This window comes from Pelodiscus sinensis, chromosome 25, assembly GCF_052426305.1.
Source record: "Pelodiscus sinensis isolate ZL-2025 chromosome 25, ASM5242630v1, whole genome shotgun sequence".
NCBI classification, from domain to species: Eukaryota; Metazoa; Chordata; order Testudines; family Trionychidae; genus Pelodiscus; species Pelodiscus sinensis.
In genome coordinates, this window is record NC_143076.1 from 5,909,392 (window position 1) to 5,933,252 (window position 23,861).

At 52.6% G+C, this 23,861-nt stretch overlaps 1 protein-coding gene across 4 annotated transcripts in view; it reads left to right on the plus strand.

The window, feature by feature from the left end:
* Positions 1–23,861, plus strand: part of IGSF9B (immunoglobulin superfamily member 9B) — a 125,613-nt gene that overhangs the window by 40,741 nt on the left and 61,011 nt on the right. For all 4 annotated transcript variants that reach the window (XM_025190747.3, XM_089773391.1, XM_006135118.5 and 1 more), the window contains exons 5-11: positions 937–1,054; positions 4,578–4,719; positions 4,967–5,112; positions 10,440–10,582; positions 16,634–16,774; positions 19,797–19,913; positions 23,176–23,326. In XM_025190747.3, the coding sequence (XP_025046532.2) occupies positions 937–1,054; positions 4,578–4,719; positions 4,967–5,112; positions 10,440–10,582; positions 16,634–16,774; positions 19,797–19,913; positions 23,176–23,326 (958 nt within the window). The remainder of the gene's footprint in view (positions 1–936; positions 1,055–4,577; positions 4,720–4,966; positions 5,113–10,439; positions 10,583–16,633; positions 16,775–19,796; positions 19,914–23,175; positions 23,327–23,861) is intronic.

Sequence of the window (23,861 nt, forward strand, 5' to 3'; positions counted from 1 at the left end):
GGATGGAGACATGGAGCAGGTTGGATAATGGCTCCGGACAGCATTGCCAATTGCATTGCAGCCTCGTGGGACAGGTCTCTGCTAACGTGCCTGCCTGGAGCTGTCAGGGAATGACCATTTCACAGCTCGTCCCTGCTGCAATGGCTGGAGGGTTTGAGTAGCGTGAGAGGAGAGGCAGGGACGGAGGTGGCTGGACCGGATGGGGAGAATGCTGGTGGCTGCAGACAGCACCAGGCTGCTGTCTTGGTCCCCTCTCTCAGCCCTGCACGGGAAGAGGCGGCTTGAGTCCCAGTGTAAAAGTCAGGCTTGGACGTGCTGGGCCAGATGCTCCGCAGTGGAGTCTGGCGTGACGCCTGCCGAGATCATGACCCCGCAGGGATTAGTAACAGCCCCGGAGGCTGAAGGCCTGTGAATCCCTGGGGCCAGCATGGCATGCCTTTCCCCGTGGAGATAATCTCTGGGAATGAGGCCAACCTGTCTGGGAGACAGCATGGCCCACTGGTTAGGGCTGGGTGCCAGGCTGTGTTCCCAGTAGTCTGCATCACTTTGTGACCGTGAGCAAATCACTATGCCTCAGTTTCCCTAGCAGTTACACAGGAGTAATGACAGCAGCCTTCTCCCTCCCTCTCAAGTGCCCTAAGGAGAGGGGAGCCGGCCACACAGGTACCTTTTGGGGGTGAGAATTCAGTCCCCTAGTTCCCTCCATGCTACTTGGCCTCTGTTCAGCCCTGGCCTCCCACAGCCACCCATCTGCGGCGCATTGCTGAAGGCAGGGGCATTCGAAAGAGAAGGCTTTGAGCAGCCTACAGCGTGTGTGTGCGCAGGGTGGGGGGGTGGGCCGTGTGCACCAGCATGGGGCCGTGCGGATTCGTGCACCGTTGTGAGCGAGGGGTGGGTGCTGTGCACGGGCCTGAGCTGAAGTTTCTCCCTTCTCAGGTGAGCGATGGCAGCCTGACCGTCGTGTCGGTCAGCCGGCAAGACAGAGGCGCGTACACCTGTCGGGCATACAGCATCCAAGGGGAGGCCGTGCATACCACTCGCCTGCTCGTCCAAGGTAACGCCGCTCCCGGGGGAAACCCGCACAGGATTCCTAGCGCCGCGGCGAGGGCATCTCCAGACAGCTGGGCAGAGAATGGAGAGCCCTTAGAATTGGCGCTCGAGAGCCCTGTCAGTGACTGACTGGCTGCAGGAATTATGGGAGTTTAAACCAGCCAGGGAAAGCCCATCCATCCTGATTGCTTTCAGCTGCCTGGTGCTTACAGCGATTCTGGCCGCAGCCTGGGATTTTTCCCCCTAAAGGCTGAAGGCGAATACAGCAGCCAGTCGGAAAGCCGGGTTTGTTCTTGGCTTTGCGTCAGCCTTGTCAGTGATCCAGTGTACAGCAGCAAGTGCTAGCGGTTAGAGCAGGCGATTGGGAGCCAGGGATTCTGCTGCTGATTCACTACCAGGTGCAAGTCCCCCTCTCTCCGCTTTCATAGCCTGTGAACTGGGAGCCCTTGCTTCACGCTGGAGTTGCGAAATGCTTAGCGCCCCTAAGCTTAAAGCACCGTGGAAATGGTTTGAGCTCCACTGGGGACAAGTTTGCAGCCCCTTATGTTCTTAAACACTTGCATTGCCCGGATGCCCGAGGTCCTGAGACAAACTGGGCCTCGTTGCGCTAGGTGCGGTACGTACCCACGGTAGCGCGTGCACCGCTGCCTCGGCCTGTATAAAATAAGGCCTGTGCTGTACAGGCGGAGGGGTTCCGTGCGTGGCGTCTGGGGCACCTCCCCCGGGCGCCACGAGGCGAGTGTGCAGCTCTGGTGTAGGGACTGAATTGGCCGGTTGTCTGGCCCGGGCTGCCTCTTGCTAGAGAGACGTGGCCTCTCCCCAGCCTTCCATTTCTGTAAATAAACAAGGACATTGAAGCCCAAACCCCAGGTGTTTAACTAACACTGAAGGCTGCCAACCAAACTGACCCAAGAGGGAAGGCAAAGTGAGGGCTGATGCCGGAATCATAGGTGCGAATGTCTAGTGGACAGGGCTACTGACGGCAGCAGCAACAAGTCTTTGGCCTTGATTGTCTGTGGCTGCATTTTCTCGTGTCTTTCTCCCTTGGCTTGGCAGGCACCCTTGGACTACACCATGCTTGGAGCTGGCGGTTCTGGGGCACAGGGTTACATGGCCTTTCCCTTTGCCCCGAACTCTTGGGGGGTTGCTGGGCTGAGTGCCAGGCAGCAGTATCACCAACTCCCTGTGTGATCTTGGGGAAAGTCTCATCACCTCGTGCCTCAGTTTCCCTGCTTATAAAATGGGGACAGTGATACTTGCCTGCTTTTCTGGATTGCTCTCAGGCCTCTGGCTAAGAAACGTGACCTAGGGGAGGAGGGGAGCACCTTAGGAATGTCCTAAGAACCGTGGTCGACGTGACACAAAACTGAGTCTACCAGGCTTGATGGGGTCAAAGTCAGGACTGTCCCACAAATATTCATTGGTGGGCAGCTCGCAACCTGGCCAAAAATTAAATGACACCCGCTGCTCTTTGGTATCTGGCTTTGAGAGGGAAGCGTTAATGTTGAGGGTGCGTGTGCAATAGCTCTGCTCAACACCCCTGTGTGTAAGGGGTGCAGGCGGTGCGCCCTGCGGTCCCTTTTAGATGCGGTGCAAAGCCTTGTTGTGTTGGGTCAGTGGGGGCATCCGGATGAGCTCTCTTCGGCGCGTGGGCTGAGGGGTCTGTGCCGAGCGAGGGGTCACCTGGTGGGGGTTGCTCACTCCCAGCTGTTAGTGGCACTAGAAGGGGCTGAAGAGAAATAAATACTTGTTTCCAGAAGCAATTGCTGTCGTTTGCAGAGGGATGTCATGTGACCGCCAGTAACGGCGACGAGCCACTCCCACGAACAGGCACGGCTCCGGCACAGCCAGTCTCTCTTGAGCTGCGAACCCCAGGATGAAAATGCTTGCGAGCCCCCGTCTGAGTGTGCAAATCCCTGGTCTGCAGGGGATTGTGGGAGTCCACAGTAATCGCGTCTCGGATGGCTCCACACCCTTTTTTATTAATGACAAGGCAGGATTGTCGCCTCCGAAGAGCCCAGAGCCCCCTCAGACTCACGTGTAGGCGTGTACGTGCGGGGCGAACATCTGCTGCGTTAGCACCCACTGGTTCTACATCCCCTTTATACTACAGCAAAATCCACTTAATTGGGACTCCCCAGCGGATGGCCTGTCTTTTTGAGGAAGCAGCTGTCCCGACGAGCAGAGACTCCGCTGATTCTTTTTTTAAAGGCGTGTGGGCAGGCTTCCAAAAAGCCGGGAAATGCTGCGCAGAATAAAAATGACACCCGCTGGGTCTTGTCCTGATTGCAACCTGGCTTCCTCCCACTGTATAAATCTTTTATTTGGTCAACTTCTGCCGCGAGATAAGGGCGCTTAGCATTTCACACCTATTGAAGCACTTAATACTGCTCGCTGCTTCTGCGCTGTTTTCCATCTTCAAAGCGCTTGGCAGATATTAACCAACTAATTGGCACTGCGTTCCTGGTGGGTTGCTGCGGCCCTCCTGGGTGTTACCCCTGGGCCATGTCTCCACTGGGCTAATCCGTCCTGGTGTTCGCTGTCAGAGAGAGGGACGATTGCCGCATCTGGTGATGTGTTTCCTCCCAGCGTTGCTAGGTAGCAAAGGGGTGGAGGAAGGATTGTAAGGCAAAGTGAGTTGCCCAAGGTCAAGTAGGAAGCCAGTGGCAAAACTGGGAATGAACATAAGAAGCTTGACGCCCAGTCGTGCTTTAACCACTAGACTGCACTTCTGCCCAGAGCTGGGACTAAAATCCTGGCCCCTTGATTCCTGGGTTTCGCTGCTGAGTAGCGATCTCCTGCCACAGGCGGTGAGAGACACCACTGTGCTGGTCCCCGCTGGTGCTGGGGGGGCTGACCCGAGGGTGTGCAGCGTGTTGCGGGTGGCCGGGTGACGGTAGGAGGCTGAGTGTCCGCCTGGGTGACGCTGGCAGAGCGTGCTTGGTGAAGCTGTCTGTATTCCCTGCCCCCCCCCCCCCCGGTCATTCCATCCCCTCTCCCCGGCTGAAGAGGATCCCGGAGGCCGAGTATTGAGTGTCTGTTTCCTGGGCTGAGCTCTTCCTGGGGGACTGATTCAAACTGCTCTTTGGGTGGGGGGAGGTGTGGGGTGGAGGGCACTGGAGACCAGCTTGCTGCAAGCTGTGTCCTCCCCTCTAGACCAAGGTCAGAGCTTATGCTGCACTGGAGTCGGACCCTGTTCCGGTCCCCACCACCCCCCTCCGTTTGCTGTGTCCGCATGATCCTCTTACAGCACTTCCTGCGGGCCTTAAAGGGACAGAGTCCCCTCTCCCAGAGGACCCTCCTGCTCAGAATTGCCCCAGTGTGAAGGGCTTTGTCCCCAAGCTAGTCACGTTTGGGCAGAGGCTCTGGGTTGAAGGCCAGTCCCGGGGTCGCCAGGCCGACCGATGGCGCAGCGCAGGTGTCTGGGCCATGTGGGGGTGGGGGTGCTGCCTTTTCCCTGGGAGGCCGTTCGTGGTCAGGGCGTTTCTGCTGCTGAAGTAACTGGTTTTTCTCGTGCTCTCCCTCAGGACCCCCCTTCATCGTTTCCCCTCCAGAGAACATCACCGTCAACATCTCCCAGGATGCCCTGTTCACCTGCCAGGCCGAGGCGTACCCGGGGAACATGACCTACACCTGGTTCTGGGAGGAGCAGAATGTCTACTTCAAGAAGTAAGCTCGACCCCGGCTCCTGGCCTGGGCTCCATGCCGGGAGGAGGGACCCGCTTTGCAGGGCCGGGCTCGCTCTCGGGCGTTCAAGCGAAGGGGGGGCGGTGCTGTTCCCAGGGCCCCCAGCAGCGCGATGGTGTACTCCCCCAGCAGTGCCCACACACCCATGCGCGGCGCCCTTTGCTGTACGAGGGGACCTCGTTCCGGTTCTCCCCCCCGCCTTTCTCCCTTCTGCTCCCTCCACCCACAGTGACCTGAAGCTGAGGGTCCGGATCCTGATTGATGGGACGCTGATCATCTTCCGTGTCAAACCAGACGATGCTGGGAAATACACGTGCATTCCTAGCAACAGCCTTGGCCGCTCGCCCTCCGCCTCCGCCTACCTGACAGTGCAGTGTGAGTGGGGCAGAGAGGCCGGGGGATCTATGGGCCATACCCTGCAGCGGGGAGGAGATGGCATCCATTATGCTTTCCCAGTGCAACTTTTAGGGGTGCTGTGACATGACAGCCACAGATGGAGTGGGGCAGAGGGGAATAAAATCACACTAGGTTACCGGCTCTAATGAGAGCAGGCTGGCTGGCATAGTCTGAGTTCATTACCTTGTTTAATGCAATGGTACCTGGCATTTGCCATATTGAATCAGCTGCTGATGCATCAAGTTCAGTACGCCGTCAGGAGCTGATGTTTCAGTGGAAGATGAATACCTGACACCTAGTGAACAGCTGGATGCCATGCAGGGATGGTAGAATGCTTGATGCCTAGGTGCCCGTCGCCTGAATTGGCCCCAATAATGCATGAGGCATTTTCCAACCCCCCTGTCCCTGAGTGCCCGGAAATGTAAAACTTGATGCATCTTCATTCCAGAGTGTTCCCATCATAACCAAAGGAAATGTGAGATTATGTTCACACACAAAATACCCCAAACTTCCCTGCAGGGTACCCGAACCCTGGTTCACAAGTCCCCTGTACCTTGTCTGGGCATTTACCCCATGACAAAGTGGGAATAGAGCATTGGCCTGCTAAACCCAGGGGTCTGAGTTCAATCCTTGCAGAGGCCACTTGAAGCAAAAATTTGTCAGGGATGGTACTTGGTCCTTCTGTGAAGGCAGGGGACTGGACTCAATGACCTTTCAAGGTCCCTTCCAGTCCTAGGAGATAGGCAATCTCCATTAATTTAAGGTTGCACCCATTTTCCCTCTAAATGTTTCCATCCATGTGTGGAATAAATGTTATGTGCACTGAGGCATGTGTGGATGGGCACCACCAGTAGACACACCTGCTGCCAGCTGTGAGTGCTCTGCTAATCAGCTGGGCAGCATTTGAAAATCTCCTGGGTGGCCACCCAAGTGCTCAGCTTATAGGGAACACTGGGTGGTGCACACTGTGTTGGTACAAATGACTGTAACTTGTGCAGTCCAACTGTGTTCTGGGACAGTGCTGTCTTTGGCAGGGGAGGGGGAGTGAGCGAGAAACCACGTGGGATACACCGTGACTGTCTCTGCAGGGCAGTGCTATGCAGATGTAATGTATCGGGTCGGGGGGGTGAAAGGCAGGATTGAAAGGCTCAAGACCGATGGATGGGATTGCACTCCTAACGGCTCTAGGTGCAAAGTTCGCTATTGGGTCCAAATTCTCCAGCCTTTCAAAATGCCAGCCAGTGTGTTGGACTTGACAGCCGGTGGCTGTGAGCGCTAATAATAGAGTGTCTTGATTTGTTGCCTTCCGTCTTGTTCTGTGTGGGAAGCAGGGCTGTGACACATCAGATCAAGTGTGTGCTTATATTTTTATGTATAATTATAAAAACCTGTTAATGCCGCCTTGTCTTCCGGGTGTGCTGGCATCCTGAAAACATTAAACACAAGGCAGCGATTGATCTAAATAAGTTGAGGGAGAGATTCAGTGACTTCACATTTAGTATGCCTCCACTTCTGTGGGACTGGTTCAAATGACTGGTGCTCACAAGAATGGTATTGAGGCAATGTGGTCTAGAGCAGTCGTGCTCAACCTTTTCTTTTTTTTTTTTTTTTTATTCACAACTCCCACGTCCGGAAAAATTTTTGTTGAGCAAAAAAGAAATGGAAAAAAAAAAAGCGCGGCCCCTTTAATTTAAAGCACCGGTCCACTCCCACTATGCGTACGTCGGGTGTGAAGCCGGGAAAGCAATGGCGGCCAGCCCGGCACTGCGACCTCCCCTGGAAGACAGGCGTGACCCCCCTCCACAGGTTGCGCACAGCTGGTCTAGAGGATGGAGAATTGGCCCTGGACTCAGGAGATCTGGGTGCTCTAGTGTATTGGGTGACCTTAGGCGAGTCAGTGCGCTGCGCTGTGCCTCAGTTTCCCCATCAGTAAAGTGGGGCTAGTGGCCCTGACCTCTTGTGTGAACCGGTTTGAGAAGCACTGATGAAAAGCGCTGTATGAGGTAGGCTCTGTTATCGTGTTGATTGGGCCTGCTCCTGTAGAAGACTGGCATTTTATTTGATAAGCAGAGGCAAAAACCTGAACCAACCAAAGGGTCTTAGAAGGCGAATACACTCACACTGTGAATAGAGCCCTAGTCAATGTGCACTAAGGAACGAGCTTAGGCGGGTGGACCTAGGTCAGTTCCTCCTCTATGAATTCAGAGAAGCAAGGCCCAGAGTCAGGGAATTGTCCCAGAAGCACCTTAGCCAAAAGGGTGTGAGTTTAGGAATGGAGTATAGAGGCAGCTGGGCTGACCTCAGCTTTTGGGAGGGAACATCGCTTTACCACATCACATTGATCCTGCCACTGATGCATCTCTCACGCAAGGCTCATAACCGTCCCGAGCAGCTCTGGAGAGCAGGCACTCCGCTTTTTCCTTTTTTTCTCCCCCTTCTTTTTTCCTTTTTTTTTCAAAATGGGTGCTGAGATGCAGAGAGGGCTTCTTACACGTTGTCCTTCAAAGCTGCAAGGTGCGAGAGGTGTTCCTTTGCAGCTGTCCAACTCCTTGGTTGGAATAAGCTCCTCTGCTTTTATCCTGGGTCTGGGAACTTTGCTCATTTTGGCAGTAAATTCAGCTGTCCAACGGGCAGCCCGGATGCATTCCTCTCTCCCACCTACCTGGGAGCACAGGGTAATGTCAGCACAGACTCCCCATGTGCTGCTCAGCAAGGGAGGTGAATCATTTGTTCGGAAGGATCAAGTTCAGGATGGGCGGGAGAGCGGGGAGGGGAATTTGGTGTCCATGGCGTATTAAGTGCTTGGTCTCTCTGCTGAGAAATCTTAGCAGAAAGAGGAGCAGGTAGGCAGCTCTGGTAGGGCTGACTCTGAGGTGGTCACTCCTGTTAGACTCTGGATTGAAACCGCCAATGTGTTTCATGTTAGCCACCATCGCAGCCGTGCTGGTTGTTACGGAGCCCGGTTGGCTTTCAGCCCGTGACCTAGTGAAAGGCTCCGGAGCCCATTACTGATCACTTGAGCTTGTCTGGTTTTGTTGATTACATTCCCTAAGACATGATGTTAAACCGGGGGGATAAAGCAAGTTCCATATGATGAACTACTTTCCAATCTGGGTTACGGTGCCACAACCACCATCACGTGTCCTTGGATATTAGCCCTTAGGAGAGAGTGATTGGGCTTAAAAATGTCAGCCTGCGAGTGTGCAGGGTTAAAAACATCCTCAGCAGCCCCATATTACCCCGTTCCACATCTGTGCACCCAGGATCCTGCCAATATCCGTGCAGACTGGCCCCAGAACACAGCCAAAAACCAATAAGGTAAAACTCATGTGCATTTTAATAATGGGGTTTCCATCCTTTAGTTTCAATGTGGTTTGTGTTTTTCTCCCTCTGGCCTGCCATCAAATCCAAAGATAGGGAAGGAAGTAAACAAAAACATCCTTAAAACCTGACTGACTAGGATAAATTCTTCCGTGTTCCTGTTCCCATGAAGCCTTCCTGCCTTCTGCCAGTTCCTGACAATGGCAGGACCCTCCCCTCCCTCTGTGCTTGCCTTGGGGAATCACTGACACTTTCCCCTCTCTAAAATGCTTTCGGAGCCTGGGGAGAAGGGACCTGGAAGTGAAGCAGGTGATCAGGTTGCGAGACCAGCAAAGGAGAAGGGGAAAACAATATTCTCTCTTCACATGCTGTGGGTGGGAGGGAGATGTAGCTGGTAGCAGCAGGGATCATCACTCTAGGCTGAGGAACTGCCTGTGCGCCCTTTGCAATGCCCCTTCCCATGGAAAAGTCCTTTTCTTTCCAGGGTCTTACACGTAAAGGCATCTCCGCTCTTGCATCTCTCCATCTCCCTTGTTGCCATTTTCTCATTCATCCCCATACCGAAGGGCTCGCTTTGCTCTTTCTTTCACCCATTGTGTGTTTCCTTTACTTGCTGTTTCCGCGTAGCATGGTCTTTGCGGATCCGTGGATTGAATGGTGGAACCTGCAGCTGCCAACTTGGCTCACCGCCTGTTAAACCATTGGAGTCACCTGTTGGCTTGGGCTGCTGTGGTTTGCCGTGAAGAAGGAAACCCGGGTAGAACCCAGGCTTTTCTTTGCATGCCATCTCCAGCTGGATTACCCAGGCTGCTGCTACACCCTGCGTGTGTTCGCCACCTTGTGTTCTCAGGGGAGCGCCTGTGACACGCTGGCTTGCTTGACTTCCTCGATCCAACATTGGAGTGAGTGGCAGAGCGGAAGTGGCTTAGGCTGGGTGAGAGCTGCAGCTTACTTTGCAGGAGAGGGCATGTTTTAAGGGTGCCGTGAGGACAGCTGTAATTACGTTGTGCCTGTATTGTTCTTGTAACGATAATTCTACGTGGGCCTGAAGCTTGGGGTAGGGAGGTCGCTTTGAGTACGGAAAGCTCGATAGAAATTCTAAATATGTTAATGGATTTGGAGAGCATAATGGGGCTGTAAGGATAATGGCCTCGCGGGGCCAGGGGGAATGCAGGCTGCCGAGTTAACATTTGGGCTTTGCACTCCATTACAGCAATGATGTTGACCCTTCCAAACCAGGGTACGGTGACAAGAGCGTGTAGCGGGGGAAGGGGGGCAGATGGACTGACCCTCCAAGCTGCATTCAGCCATCTCTAGAAGTTCAGAAACCTAGCTGCACCGGCCGGGGCTCAGCTTCAGCCCTGCTGAACCCTGAATGCCACCAGCAGACTCCTCTCCCTGCTGGGCAGAGGCGATGTGGGGGAGCACGTGGGGGCAGAAGCTGTCCCCGATGATTTCTTTTCCAGGGTTTTCTGGCCCTGCTCAGTCGCATGGTGCTGCTGGATCCCCTCCCCGCATGGCAGCCACTGGGGCTGGGAGTTGCAGCCATGGGGAGAGGCAGCGGCAAGCGGCTGGGAGCTGGAGGGAGCTGCTGCTTTCACGGCTGCCACTTCCATCAGAGGTAAAGCAGCCGCTGTCTGGGAAGCTCCGAGCCATTTGCCACTGGCTCTTCATGGGGAGCTAACCCCCTCCGCAGCCCCTCCCTGCAGCTCCCCTGGAAGGGGGCATGACTCAAGCTGTTGGGTGAGAGGAACCTTTACATTGTGCCTTCCTCCCCCAGCCGGCATCCACCATCCAGGTAAAACTCTTAGCCTTGTTGCAGGGCAGAAGGCCTGAGTTTCTCCCTCTCCTAGCACCCACTCCGCTAGGCAGAGCGCGAGGGGCTCCGCCAGCCACACTCCCCCTGGAAACGGGCTGCACGCGGCTCCCGGGGAGGGCGAAGAGGGGTGAGATGAGTCGAAATAACTTCCTGTCGCTCCCCTCAGATCCGGCCCGTGTGGTGAACATGCCCCCCATCCTGTATGTTCCCATTGGGATACACGGATACATCCGCTGTCCGGTTGAGGCGGAGCCCCCGGTCACCCTCGTCAAGTGGAATAAAGACGGACGCCCCCTGCGCATCGAAAAGGTACGGGGGGGGGGCGGGGCCGGGGGGGTCTGGGCAGAGGCCTGTGGGGCTCTTCGGGGGGGGGGAGAAGGGGGAGACGCTTAGAACGCAGGGGAGATGTCGTACGGTGATGCCGTTGGGGGCCGGAGGGAAGGGTCTGGCAGCATGTGGCGATGGGTCTGGAGTCAACTGGGCAGGCAGGCCCATGGTTGGGGGCTGTGGGGGAAGGTTCAGCCCTATGGGGGGCAGGTGAAGGTAGGCCCCTAGCTCTTGGGGACTACCAACCTGATGGGAAGCAGTGAAATTGTAACAGGCTGTCTCTCCATGGGTCCCTCCCCTGCTGCCAAACTCCCCTTGGCCCTCCCCGCCTGAGGCATTCAGCCATTCTGTCCGTTTATCCTTCCTTTCCTTCCCGCCTCCCCCAGGCTGCTGCAGGACCAGACCAGAGACCGCTTCCTCCACCGTCCCCTGTAGGGCTGCCTGTGGCGGCCGCAAGCTCCCCGTGCTCCATGCTGTGAGAGCACAGGTGGGAGGAAGGCGCCCGCGGGGCTAGAGAGGCCTGAGGGGGGCACAGCCCGGGCTGACCCCTTCCCCCAGCTGTGTGTGGTGGCCGGTCGGCAGACAGCTGGTCAGGCCAGGGTACCACAGGCAGCTTCTGGCGGTTAGTTCCCAGTGGTGACGCTGTTGGGTGCTGGGGCTGAGGTGCCGAAAGCGTGAGGGAGCAGAGGTCGGTTGGTGTGAGGAGCTGCTGGACCCTTCTTGCCTCAGGTGGCTCTGAGAGTGCACGTTTGTATGATGGTCCCTTAAAGAACTACCATGCTGCAAACATTCCCTCCATGACAACAGTCCCAGGGCCTAGCTCGGGGTGGGGAATCTAAGGGCTGGGGGCTGGACGGAGCCCCCAGCTTGCCTGGATCTGGCCCCCTAGCGTTGGGGTTCCCTCCAGCATTGGGAAACCTGTGCTGGTGCTCCAGCCCCCCCCTTGGAGCACACACAATCTAGCTTGAGCCCCCCCGGGCTCTGGTGTGCGAGGGGAATGTGGGGAGTGTGGGGCCACCTCAATGAGGGTTTGGTTTTCTGTTTTGTTGGGTTTCTTTTTTTGCTTCTCACTTGTGTGCGGCCCCCAGCTGATTTTTCTGTGGGTCAGCTGCCCCCACCCCAAAAAATTCCCAACCCCTGGCCTAGATCGACTAGCTCAGGCTCCCAGGCCTCACGCCGTGGGGCTGAAAGGAGCAGGGTGGACACATTTGCTAGGGCTCTGAAACTCCTCAGAAGGGGGGGGGGGGGGTCTTGGAGCCTGAGCTCCAGCCTGAGCGGGCGCGTCTACACTGCTATTTTTAGCCCAGTAGAGTGAGCCCAGCTCAGGTAACCGAGGCTCCGGGCTTTGCTGCCGCCACGGGGCTGTTTTTTGCATTGCCATCGTACGTTTTGTGTCACGCGCGTTCCGGATGCCTGTGGTGAAAAACCTTTCTGTTCCGTGCGCATCTTTCCCTCGCGCGTGGGTATTTTAAAAGTCCGATTGAGAATGAAGGGCTCAGTCCGGAAAAGTCCTTCAGCCCCTGCCTCCCTTGGCTGCCCATGGGGCTTAAAGGTGAGCAGGCACTCAAGTGCTGTGCTTCGGATCGGGGCCAGAGCGCTCAGCAGCATTCAGGATGGAGCCTGAGTTGCTGGCATTCAGCACCTCCCAGATGGAATACCCACTCCTTAGTAGATGTCTCAGCAGCCTCCTTCCATCACTCGATTCCCTTCTCAGTTAAACAGCAGGTGCCAGCCTTCTGCCCCCAAACAAAACCCGGTGCTGTGCCCTGCAAGAGGGAGACGTGCTGTTGTGAACAGAGAAAACCTGAAGGAGAACTGCCATTTGTGCTGAGTGCCAGGACTCTCCGCCCCCCCCAAAAAACACCAGGGAAAAATAAGGGGGGGGGGGGAACACACCAAAGTTGAGCCAAAAAAAAACAAAACCGCATTAAGGGTGAGTCCCCTTTAAGAGTGAGTGCAGGGATAGGAACAGGGGAGCGGTTGAGCACTAAGACCCAGGGGAGTCATTGCTTCTCCTTGGTTTTGTGCCGGCAGCCTTGCAGAACCAGGTACGCATGGGGGCTGGGGTCAGGGTGCTGGAGGTGTTGGGGGCTGGGGAGGGAGGCTGGGTGCTGAGTGTTTGTAGCGTTGCCAGGTGCCTGGCATTTTTGCCTCCTGGCTGGGGAAAAATTCCGAAAATACCGGATATCTCAGGTGCCCAGTATTCTCTGAATTTTTTTACCAGCCAGGAGCTGAAAATACCAGACTGACCGGGTGAACTCCGGACACCTGGCAACCCTCATGGAGAGGGAGGTGCCCAGAGTCATTCTGCTGCTTGTCCTCCAGGGGAAGGAGGGCTCGGGCCCATGATCCAGCCTCCATCCCTCTGGGCCTGGGCATGGTGTAGGAGCAGAGAAGAGGGAGGAATGCGGGTGGGAGAGAGGAAATGGAAGGGGAGAATCATCTTGGCAAAAGCAAGGGAAGGAAAGAAGAAATGCTGAGCTGGAATAGGGGAGGAGGTGTGGTCTGTGGCAAAAGCTGCGGAGGAAACCCCTTGTTAGCAATTATGAAGTGTGTTTTTGGAACTCAGACAGGCCCAGCAAGTTGTAGAAAGAAAAGTGGAATGGAGGCAGTGGGGGAAAGGAAGGGGCCTGGCTTTCTAGAAGGCATGTGAGTTTGGAATCTGACTTAACAATTTGGCTCTTTCTAGCTGTCATCCCCTCCGACTGAAAAAATATGCCCTCCTGTGGATGCAGAGGGGGTAAACTCCCTCCGTCTCCGATTCACCCCCAGTGGGTGTCTATAGCCACATACTAGCAGGGGTGTGAACAGCTCTTTGTAAATCCACCTCTCCCATCGGGAGGGAGGGAAGGGAATTCAGGTGCCAGTTAAACTTCCCCTTCAGTGGAGTCTTCGCTGTAGGTTCTCCACTTAGCTCCTGTTGGTGTCCTAGCTAAACCTCCCACGTCTAAAGCCAGCATTGCTGTTAAAGGGACTGCCTCCCCGACTTGGCTTTTTATGAGAAACTGATGCTAAAAAGCCCTTTTCAGGAGTCTCCGTCCTGATATAATCCCAGTATAAAAATCCAAGCAAGGACAAGAGGCTTTTAATAGTTAACCTAAACACTCCATCTTGAAAGTGTTTTGTTTAAATAGCATGGGTACAGATGTGGTGGTCTCACCTCAAAAAAGATATTTTGGCCTTGGAAAGGGTTCAGAAAAGGGCAACTAAAATGATTAGGGGTTTGGAACAGGTCCCATATGAGGAGAGGTTAAAGCGACTGGGACTTTTCAGTTTAGAAAAGAGGAGACTGAGGGGGGATATGATAGAGGTCTATAAAATCATGAGTGGTGTGGAGAGGACCGACAAAGAAAAGTTATTTATTAGTTCCCTAAATAGAAGAACTAGAGGACACCAAATGAAATTAATGGGTAGCAGGTTTAAAACTAATAAAAGAAAGTTCTTCTTCACACAGCGTGTAGTCAACCTGTGGAACTCCTTGCCAGAAGAGGCTGTGAAGGCTAGGACTATAATAGAGTTTAAAGAGAAGCTAGATAATTTCCTGGAGGTTAGGTCCACTATTAGCCAGGGGATAAATGGTGTCCTTGGCCTCTGTTTGTCAGAGGCTGGAGAGGGATGGCAGGAGACAAATCGCTTGATCATTGTCTTCGGTCCACCCTCTCTGGGGCACCTGGTGGTGGTCACTGTTGGCAGACAGGATACTGGGCTAGATGGACCTTTGGTCTGACCCAGTGCGGCCGTTCTTATGTAAATATTAAAGGTTTAAAATTTGATTCGGATTGTTCCAACCGAGGATCACAACAGATCTAGAACTTTGCGTGCAGTCTCTGTATTAGCTTCTCTTGGCATGGGCACCTCCGATGATGCAGTTGCCATAAGATGGCTGCTGTCAGCTGGAGGAAATTCCAGTTGGGAATATAAACACTCGTCCCAGTGTATTCTGTGCGGCTTGTCTGGCGGAGGGAGATGAAGAACGGGTTTCACCCGCCCTGTCTCCTTTAATCTGGGCACTGCACACATGTCAACCCCCCAAAAAGGGGTGGCTCCATAGCCCTGAAGACAGGCCTCCGTTGTCCGTAACCCCACGTGTTGTCTTGACCCTGCCCTGTTGTCGGGTCCATTGCTAGGACAGCGAGGAGTTCGGTCTCTCTGGCCCACTGAGTCCTTGACCTCTTCAGGGAGACTCACAAAGGCCCAGTTGTGCTGCTGCTATTTTTTTCTAATGGGGATACAAAAGAGAATGGACTGGAAACTGCCCTGATTCATCTTCTGCTGGTAATGACTCTTGAACACTACTGATCTGGGTTGTGTATTTAAATTACTCCCCATGGCAAAGTATTCCATACCCCATATCTGGGCCCTTTGCCAACGACTTTCCCTGTGGCAATAGATTTATACCAGTTGGCTAGATGCATTCTAGCTAGCCAGCCCAGCTGATATGTTTGCAAGCCTGTTTTTAAAGCAGTATTTAAAACCCACTGTGTTCAGACAAGATACGATTTTTTTTTTTTTTTTGTTGTTCCTGAAATCACAAGGCAAGTAACCCTTGTGGGGTGTGAGTCCAAGCTTCTCTTTAGACTGCAAATTTCTTGAAGGGGCGACATTGCCACTTTGTTTTCCTGAGTGGTTTTACAAACGGGATATGTTGCCATAGCAAGAGATTTTTTTTCCAAGCAGTCGAGACATGTTACGTTAAATAATGGCAGGGCGCGTGTCAAAATCTTGGCCATCGTCCGTACGCGAGAGACAGGCAGAAGCAAATGGATGGGATTAACCATTTTGGTGCCACTTGACCCCACACACCTGGTGTTCGCATGGTGATGTTCCAGCAAAATGTTAGCTGAGTAAAACACACCTCCGCTCCTGGCTGCAGCACAGTTGACGAAATTGGTTTCAGCAGCTGTCATGTTAAGTTCAAGCTCTGTGTTTCTCCCCTCTGCTGTGGAGCAGCGAAAGAATTTCAGAGAAGCAGAAAGCAACATGACTTCTCTGAGGAAGGATTAAAAGAATTTGTTCAGATGACATCTTGAGTGGGTTTTGTGACTGGTTACAAACATTCAAATGGCAGAAACGTTGTTTAGCGTGGTCTGGGAGTAATGGCCTGAAATTGAGTGAAAGCAAACTCAAGGTAAACATCAGGGAGAAGTAATTTCCTGAGCTTGAGATTGGTTAAGGCCTGGAATGTGTTCCCCAAAAAGTGCTGGAATCTCCATTGCTTGGCACAAGAAAAACTAAATTGGATACAATATATTCGTCAGCAAACTAGACAGCAATCCTTCGTTGGTGTCTGGGATGGAGGCCTTGGTGGACCCGATACACCACAGGTCTTTTCCATCTCTGAAGAGAGGATTTCACACTGTGAATAAAATGAAACCTCTTAATGAGACCATTCTAGCCTCTGCTCCTTGGAGGTGGGAAGTTATAAAGGGGCTCAGAAGGCTTTGGAGAACAGGGTGCACTGTCTGGACAGTCCATTGGGTATTGGCCCCTAAAGGTCATCTTGATGCTCTTTGAGTAGCCTTGGTTTGTGGCAGGCTGGGGCAGGAATGTGGCTGATTGATAGAATTTTTTTTTCTTTTCAGGTCAGAAGGGAGACCATTATGCTAATCTAGTTCAAATGGGCCAGAAGGAACTCTTGTAATCATCTGGTTGGCATCTTCGGGGGGGTGTTCTTTTTATCATCCTCTAGAGAGAAATTCAAGGAGTTGAAAAAGAAAGGTTCTAGTGTGATGGAAACTCTGAAACCAGAGGTTCCCAGCTCCTGACCATGAAAGTCCCATTTGTCTGATCTGCAAAGGGGATCCCAGCTGTGATACAGAACTCTCATTCGCAACTGTGCCGTGTTTGAAGGTGTGGCAAGGTGACAGTAGCAAAGGGAAGGAAGTTTCTCCAGTCCAGAAATTACAGGGAATTATTATTACCAATAAACTTGCGTATGAGATTTGGTCCGCTTGCAGAAATGTTGCAATGTTGGGGATCATGGATAAACGATAATTTCTCATGGTAACTCCCATCTCTCTTGGCCCTGCACAGTATTCTGGCTGGAACCTGTTGGAAGATGGGTCAATCCAAATAGAAGAGGTAACAGAAGACGCTCTCGGCACTTATACCTGTGTGCCTTATAACGCCCTGGGTACGATGGGCCAGTCCCCCCCTGCCCGACTGGTACTGAAGGTAACGTGTCTGTTGGATTCCTTGCTATCAGAAAACGTTTAATAGTTTCTTAAATGATGGAATTAACATGCTAAAGAGTTCTGTGTCAGGGACTGGAGAACATGCATGTGTTTTTATAAACATCAGGATGGATAAAAAATGTTTTTAATGAAGTTTTTTTTATATTAAAAATAATGATTTTTTTAAAATTACATGTCACTAGTTCTCTTTTTATTGTTCAGTCCTTAATTGCTGAAATGGATGGTGTGTATTGGTTTCTTGAGCTAGCTTTCAAATAGTTGGTAGAATTTCTGGTTTTTATGTCATGACTTTTTTTCTACTAAGAAGTGTCATTTTTAAAGGGCTCACGTATGCTGAGAGAGGTCAGTGCAAGGCCTCCGTATGGGTGGCATTGTGTGAAAACCACAAAGTTGACTAGCAAGTAGCCTGTGCTACATTTGTGACCAACCACATTAGAATTATAAAATCCTAGGCCTGGAAGAGACCTCCGGAGTCATCGCGTCCAGCCCCCTGCCCAAAGCAGAGCCAACCCAATTCAATCATCCCAGCCAGGACTTTGTCCAGCCAGGATTTAAAAACCTCCAGGGATAGAGATTCCACCCCCTTACTAAGGAACCCATCCCAGTGCTTCCCCACCCTCCTAGGGAAAGAGTTTTTCCTCATATCCAACCTAGACCTCTCCCACTGTAATTTGAGACCATTGCTCCTTGTTCTGCCATCTAACACTACTGTGAACAGCCTCTCTCCAGCCTCTTTGAACCTCCCTTCAGGAAGTTGAAGGCTGCTCTCAAATCCCTCCTCACTCTTCTCTTCTGCAGACTAAATGATCCCAAATCTCTCTGCCTCTCCTCATAAGTCATATGCTCCAGCTCCCTAATCATTTTGGTTGCCCTCTGCTGGACCCTCTCCAATGTGTCCACATCCTTTTTGTAGTGGGGGGCCCAGACCTGGGCCAATACTCCAGATGTGGCCTCACCAGTGCTGAATAAAGGGCATTAATCACTTCTCTAGCTTTGCTGCAAATGCTCCTCCTAATGCACCCTAATATACCATTAGCCTTCTTGGCTACAAGGGCACCCTGTTGACTCATATCCAGCTTCTCATCCACTGTAACCCCCAGGTCCTTTTCTGCAGAACTTCTATTTAGCCAGTCAGCCCCCAGCCTGTAACTATGCTTGGGATTCTTCCGTCCCAAGTGCAGGACTCTACACTTGTCCTTGTTGAACCTCATCGGATTTCTTTTGGCCTAATCCTCCAATTTGTCTAGGTTACTCTGGACCTTATCCCTACCTTCCAATGCATCTACCTTTCCCCCTAGCTTACTGTCATCTGCAAACTTGCTGAGGGTGCAATCCATCTCCTCATCCAGATCATTAATAAAGATGTTGAATAAAACCGGCCCTAGAACTGATCTTTGGGGCACTCCTCTTGAAACTGACTGCCAACCAGACATTGAGCCATTGATCACTACCTGTTATGCCTGACAATCTAGCCAGCTTTCTATCCATGTTACAGTCCATTTATCCAATCCATATTTCCTTAACTTGCTGGCAAGAATACTATAGGAGACTGTATCAAAATCTATTCAATGTATTGAACTTTTTGCAAGTGAAGAAAGCTGAAATGCTGGAAGTAGGTTGTATGTCTCCATCAGGGTTTATAGTTTAAAGTCAGTGGACCTTGTGCTTCTAAGTCACTTAGGGTGAGTCTATACTGTACCGTTATTTTAAGATAATAAGCGTTATTTTGAAATTACAATGCGAGCATCTACACAGCCATTCTGTTATTTCGAAATAATTTTGAAATAACGGATGGCTTATTCTGAAATATGTAAGCCTCATTCTCTGAGGAACAACGCCTATTCCAAAATAGCTATTTTGAAATAAGGGTGTGCGTGTGCGTGTGTGCGTGTGTGTGCGCGCGCTCCACTGCTGCTATTTCAAAATAGCCCCTCACCAGAGCCATTCTGAGTTATTCCTCCCCTGTGCCTCCTGGGGCTTTAATGTATGTCTACATTAGGGAAGCCTGCCTCAGACTAATTTTGAGGCTTCCCTGCAGCGTAGACATGCTATTTCAAAATAAGCTATTGCGGAATAACTATTCTGGAATAGCTTATTTCAAAATAAGTGTGCAGTGTAGTAGACATACCCTAAGATGCTTTTGAAAATCCATTAGGTGCATAAAATATGTGCTTAGGAACCTAACTTTAGGTTCCTATTTTTGAAAATTTTGGTTTGTGTGTTTAAAAAATAACCACAAGAACTTAATTTACGTGGCCTCAGTAGCTTTGCTAACATTGAAGTAAAGGTCTTTGGCACTAAGAAAGGTTTTATAATAAATGTATAATTGTAGCCTCTAATATTGTGCAAACATTAATATACATGCTTAACTTGAAGCATGTTAGTGCTTCCAATGAACTCAATCAGGCTGTTTTTGTGAATAACCTTCCCAAATAATTTTTTTAACAAAAGGACAAGCTCAGTGTTGCAATGGCTAATGTTTTATTTTTTAATGTTTACAATGACAATGTTTTATAAACCTGTTACAGCTTTCAACATGAAGAAAAAGGTTCGTTAAGGAGCTGCTTCAGTGTTTGCAAGTTCAGGGCCTTAATTTCTAATGTTTTTATCCCCTCCACATTTAGTTATGTAAAATTCAGAGATGATGCCCGAGCAGAATGATCCTCTTGAAATTTCCCCGGCATATATAAAGTCGCTGTAAATGAGAGCTGCTACAGCACACATTTTCACTTAGTTTTACAATGCCTCCATCCGATTTTTTTAAATCAGTGAATTGGAAAAAAAAATCAGGTGATTTTTTTTTTTTTTTTTAAATCAGTGATTTTAAAATCCAGGTGATTTAAAGCCCACAAGTTCTTTACTTGAGCTGTAAGTGGCGCTCCAAGGAGTGATTCCCTGGGTGTTTGCGTGTGGGGCATGCGTGCGTGTGGGACGTGCATGTATTAATATACCCATGCCAATGTGATTTGGTGACAGTTACTTGAGTTTTCTCTCTGCTGTAGGACCCACCCTATTTCACGGTGCTACCAGGCTGGGAGTACAGACAAGAGGCAGGGAGGGAGCTGTTGATCCCTTGTGCTGCTGCAGGAGACCCCTTTCCTGTCATCGCCTGGAGAAAGGTACCCGGCCTGCCAGACAAATCTGCAGTGCCTTTGGCTTTTGATGAATATTGCAGACAGAGAAGCCACACTCTGTCCCGGTAAGAACAAACTGCAGGTGCAGCTGCTTCGCTTTGGGCTGTACCACTGCCCTCCTGTCCCGCAGGTGGGTGGGGGAAACCCAGCTCCTGGCATCCAAGCATTTAGTGCCACGAAACCTTCACAGCAGCATCTGCCACGCTGAGCACGGCCCCCGCCCCTCTTCCTCTGGCCGCTCCACACTGGTATCCAGATCAGCAACGCCACCTGAGCTCCCCGATCCATTCGGCCAGGGGCACCGCCTGCAGGATGGACTAACCCGCCTGCGATGCCGTGTGGGGAGGGTGCCGGGCTAGCACCCTAGTGCATCTGCGGAGGAAGCGCTGGTGAGGGTAGGGCGGGGGTTCCCCGTGACTGGCCTTGGCTGCACTTTGGAAAGCGTCTCTCACTCGGCGGAAGCTACCCGGCTTTTTTAGCGAAGTCCTGCCTCTGCGTTACTCCCCTGGCAGAACGTGTATTCTGCAACCGGGGGCATTTGCCCCCCACATGCGTCCTTGATTGGTGAAGATCCGGCCTGTTCCTTTAATGCTGCCAGATGGCACATGGCATTGGCATGGAACTTCCCTGCGTGTCCATTGCGTGGACGGGGCAGCGGTCCCCGGGATGCAGCCTGCTTTGGCTTGATAATGACCCTGTCATGATGACGTCCCGATATGCCTCTTTAACGTGGAGCCCTTTAACTGGCAAGTCTGTGACAGTGGCTGTCCCATAGCCCGGTGGATTGCGGCCGGATGGGCAGCCTTTTCTCCATTCATCTACACAGTCTGGCAGCTAGGGATGGAGGGTCGCACTGGCTCTTCTGCCCAGATGCTTGCTTCTTGTTTCCCGGTAGCGCCGATAGTTGTTCCTCAGTGGCCAATAGTCCCTCCTTCTGGGCTTCCCATCGCTCCTGGTGCCCCTTCCCTCAAGCCTCCTTCCTCGCTCTAGAACAGCCGTGGGACCTGCTTTGCCCTTTGTCCCTATTGCTGGGTCTTCTCCGCAGGCTACTTCTCCTTTTACTCCTCTTCTCTATGGGCTGCTGTTCTATGGCGCTCTCCAGCCCTGCCTACGTGGCCCATAGGGCTGGGTTCTCCCATGCACAGCAGCTGGGTGAGGGGAGAGAGTGGGGAACGGAAAGGTTCCCAGTAGGATAAACAAGTGGTCGTGCGGGGACAGTCAGTGCGAGGGTCCGCCGGCTTACGGTGGAAGACCGTGCGCGACTGGCTCGGCCCTTGATGTTTGTGGGTTCAAGGCAGAAGATGGCAACATAGTCCAAGTGCAAACCTTCTGGACACGGGTAAGAAAATGAGAAATGGAAGCGATTTGCCCATTGGTGCAGAACTGGTGCATCTTTCTGTCCATCTTCTTTCCTCTCTCCTTCATTTCTTTTAATCCTCTCATGAATGTGTCCGGCTCTTCCACGCATCCTCTTCGGCCCCAGGGTTTTGTGTGTCTTATGGCCAGGGATAATCAAGGCAGGTCATCCTCCAGCGTTTTTCAGCCAGGTCTAGTCTGGATTTACTTGGGTTTCCCCAGAAAACATCAAAGCAAAGGCCTTTGCATACTCTACAGGTTCATGAAAGCTACTGCCACCTCAAACCTGGCTTACATGGAGAGGCCACTGAAGGCCTTGGATTTAGCATTGCTAGCCACTTGGGATAGTTGATTGCCCTGCTCCCATGGGGGGAAAAAAAATCTAGTCCATTTACAGGTGCTCCAAAGAAGGCCAGTAAATCCCAGCGAAGCTAGGCACAAGAAATCCACAGAAGAGCTAGGCACCTATTGTGGAGAATGAGGACTTCAGAGCAATGTAGGAGTTGGACAAGTGCAGTTGGTGGCTTTGACTGGGGGTGGTTTATGGAATCCATCTCCCTTTTCATGGCTGAGACACTGGTCCTCTTTTTTCCCCCCAATTGAAGCAAAACAAAGCCTCGAGGCTCGTCTTCCTGAATGGGCCCAGCCGAGGTCCAGGGTGCCCTTTTGAACCGAAGAACGCTGTGGAGTGGATCCCGCTTATTTGAAGAGTGACGTGGAGGAGTATTTAAAGCATTCCTAGAGAGACACAGGGCGACCAACAAGGAACATGGGAGGGAGGTGTTGTGGCCACATGACTGGCATCCCTAGCTCAGGGAAGGGGCAGGACAACCCCTCTCTGCCCCCAGCCCTAACTGTGCCCAGCCTTTCTCCTACCCATGTTCCACCCCACCCCGCCTCTTCCCTTCCTGGGGGGGACTAGCAGGGCTGGGGAGTCTGGTGCTAGCAGCATGGGTCCCCCCCCCCATTCACTAGCAGTGTGCGGGGGGAGCGGAGCAACGCAGCCCCAGCTCATTCCACTCCCCTGCTCCCTGGCCACGTCACTCTGCTTCCTGTCAGTGAGTGCCGGGCTGGTGACGCCCCCTCCCCTGAGCCACGGAAGCAGAGCAAGCGAGGGCCGTGTTGGGGCCCGACTTATGATGCGAGTGCCAGACACCCCCCACCCCTGGCTAGTCCTCTGGGTCCCCCAGAGGCTCTGGTCCCACTGGCTGCTGGCCCCTTGCCTCTACTCCCATGGTGGTTTTGGGGGAAGGCATGTGCTCTCCCCCCGTCCCCCGCCCGTTGCCCCACAGTTGTACCATTGCAACAGAGACAAATTTGCCCTCTAGTCTGGAAACTTACAACCAGGTAAAAGATGGAAATCTCCTTTGCGGGCTGCCGTGGGCACTAAGCAGTGACTCGGTGTTAGGGTCTGACAGTGTCAACTGGAGCAATGGGAGATGAGTATCGCTCCCCCGAGGGATACAGACCTCTGAGTGTGTGATCGGATCTCCTCCCAGTGGCTGGCACCAGAGACTACAGTAGCTTCCTGCAGCTAACAGTGCTTTTTGATCTGCAGTGCTAGAGTGTGTCCCAGGTCGACTCCCCTCTGGGGTCCGTGGGTGTGGGTGTGTGTCCGGCCAAGTGGTGAGCCCTGGACTTTGTCCTGCGTGTGTTGGCTCTAAGTATTGTGCCATTTTAGTTGGCATGTTTCACTGAAAATCCACAATTTTCCTGCCATTTGCCAGTCTTCGTAGCCAGCCCAAGTGCTGGAGAGCCCAGAGCCTTTTGACCCCCTTAATCTGTAGGTCTCGCTTGCAGTGCCTAGCGGGTTCCCTCCTGCCGCTGCCTTGCAATGTGCTTCTGAGTTGTTATTTTTCTTCCCCTCTGCTCTCTCTGTTCTTTGCCCAAGGTAGGGAAGCCCAGTAGAAGCAAGCACAACACCCTTCCCGGTGGCAGCCTGCAGTTCCAGTCCCTCAGCAAGGACGACCATGGGGAGTGGGAGTGTGTCGCTACCAACGTGGTCACGAGCATTACTGCCAACACCCACCTTACAGTCATAGGTACGGGCAGGAGGGGGAGACCTACAGGGGAATAGGGAAGGGAGGGGGGTGGTCGTGTGTGGGGAAGCAAAGGCCTTGCAAAGAATGTGCATGACAAAGGGTCTCTGGGGGGAAGGGGTGGGGGAAGGACTGAGGCAGGGGATGGCGGGGCGGGGGAGGACGAGGAGTCGCTGAGGGGTGGAGGGATGTGATCAGAAAAAGGACAGCCGTTGCCCCTTCGTGTACCCGCCACGCAGGACGGTAGCCCCTGCCTCTGGCTGTGGGCAAACATTATTGGATTCGTCTCCCATCCTTCCCTACCCTCCTTTGTGTTCTGAATGGGTCTGAGCCCAGCGTCTCCAGCGCCTGGCTCCCTGGTGCCGTTGGGTACAACTCTTCACTTTAAGCATGTGTAGGGTTACCTGTGGTAGCATTAATCTAGCTACCGCAGGGAGTGTCGTGACTGAAGACGCAGCAGTCTGGACTTGCAAGGGGGTTTGTAACCCAAGTATGTACCCGGAGTCCCTGATGGGCCACACTTGCACCTGGATTTGTA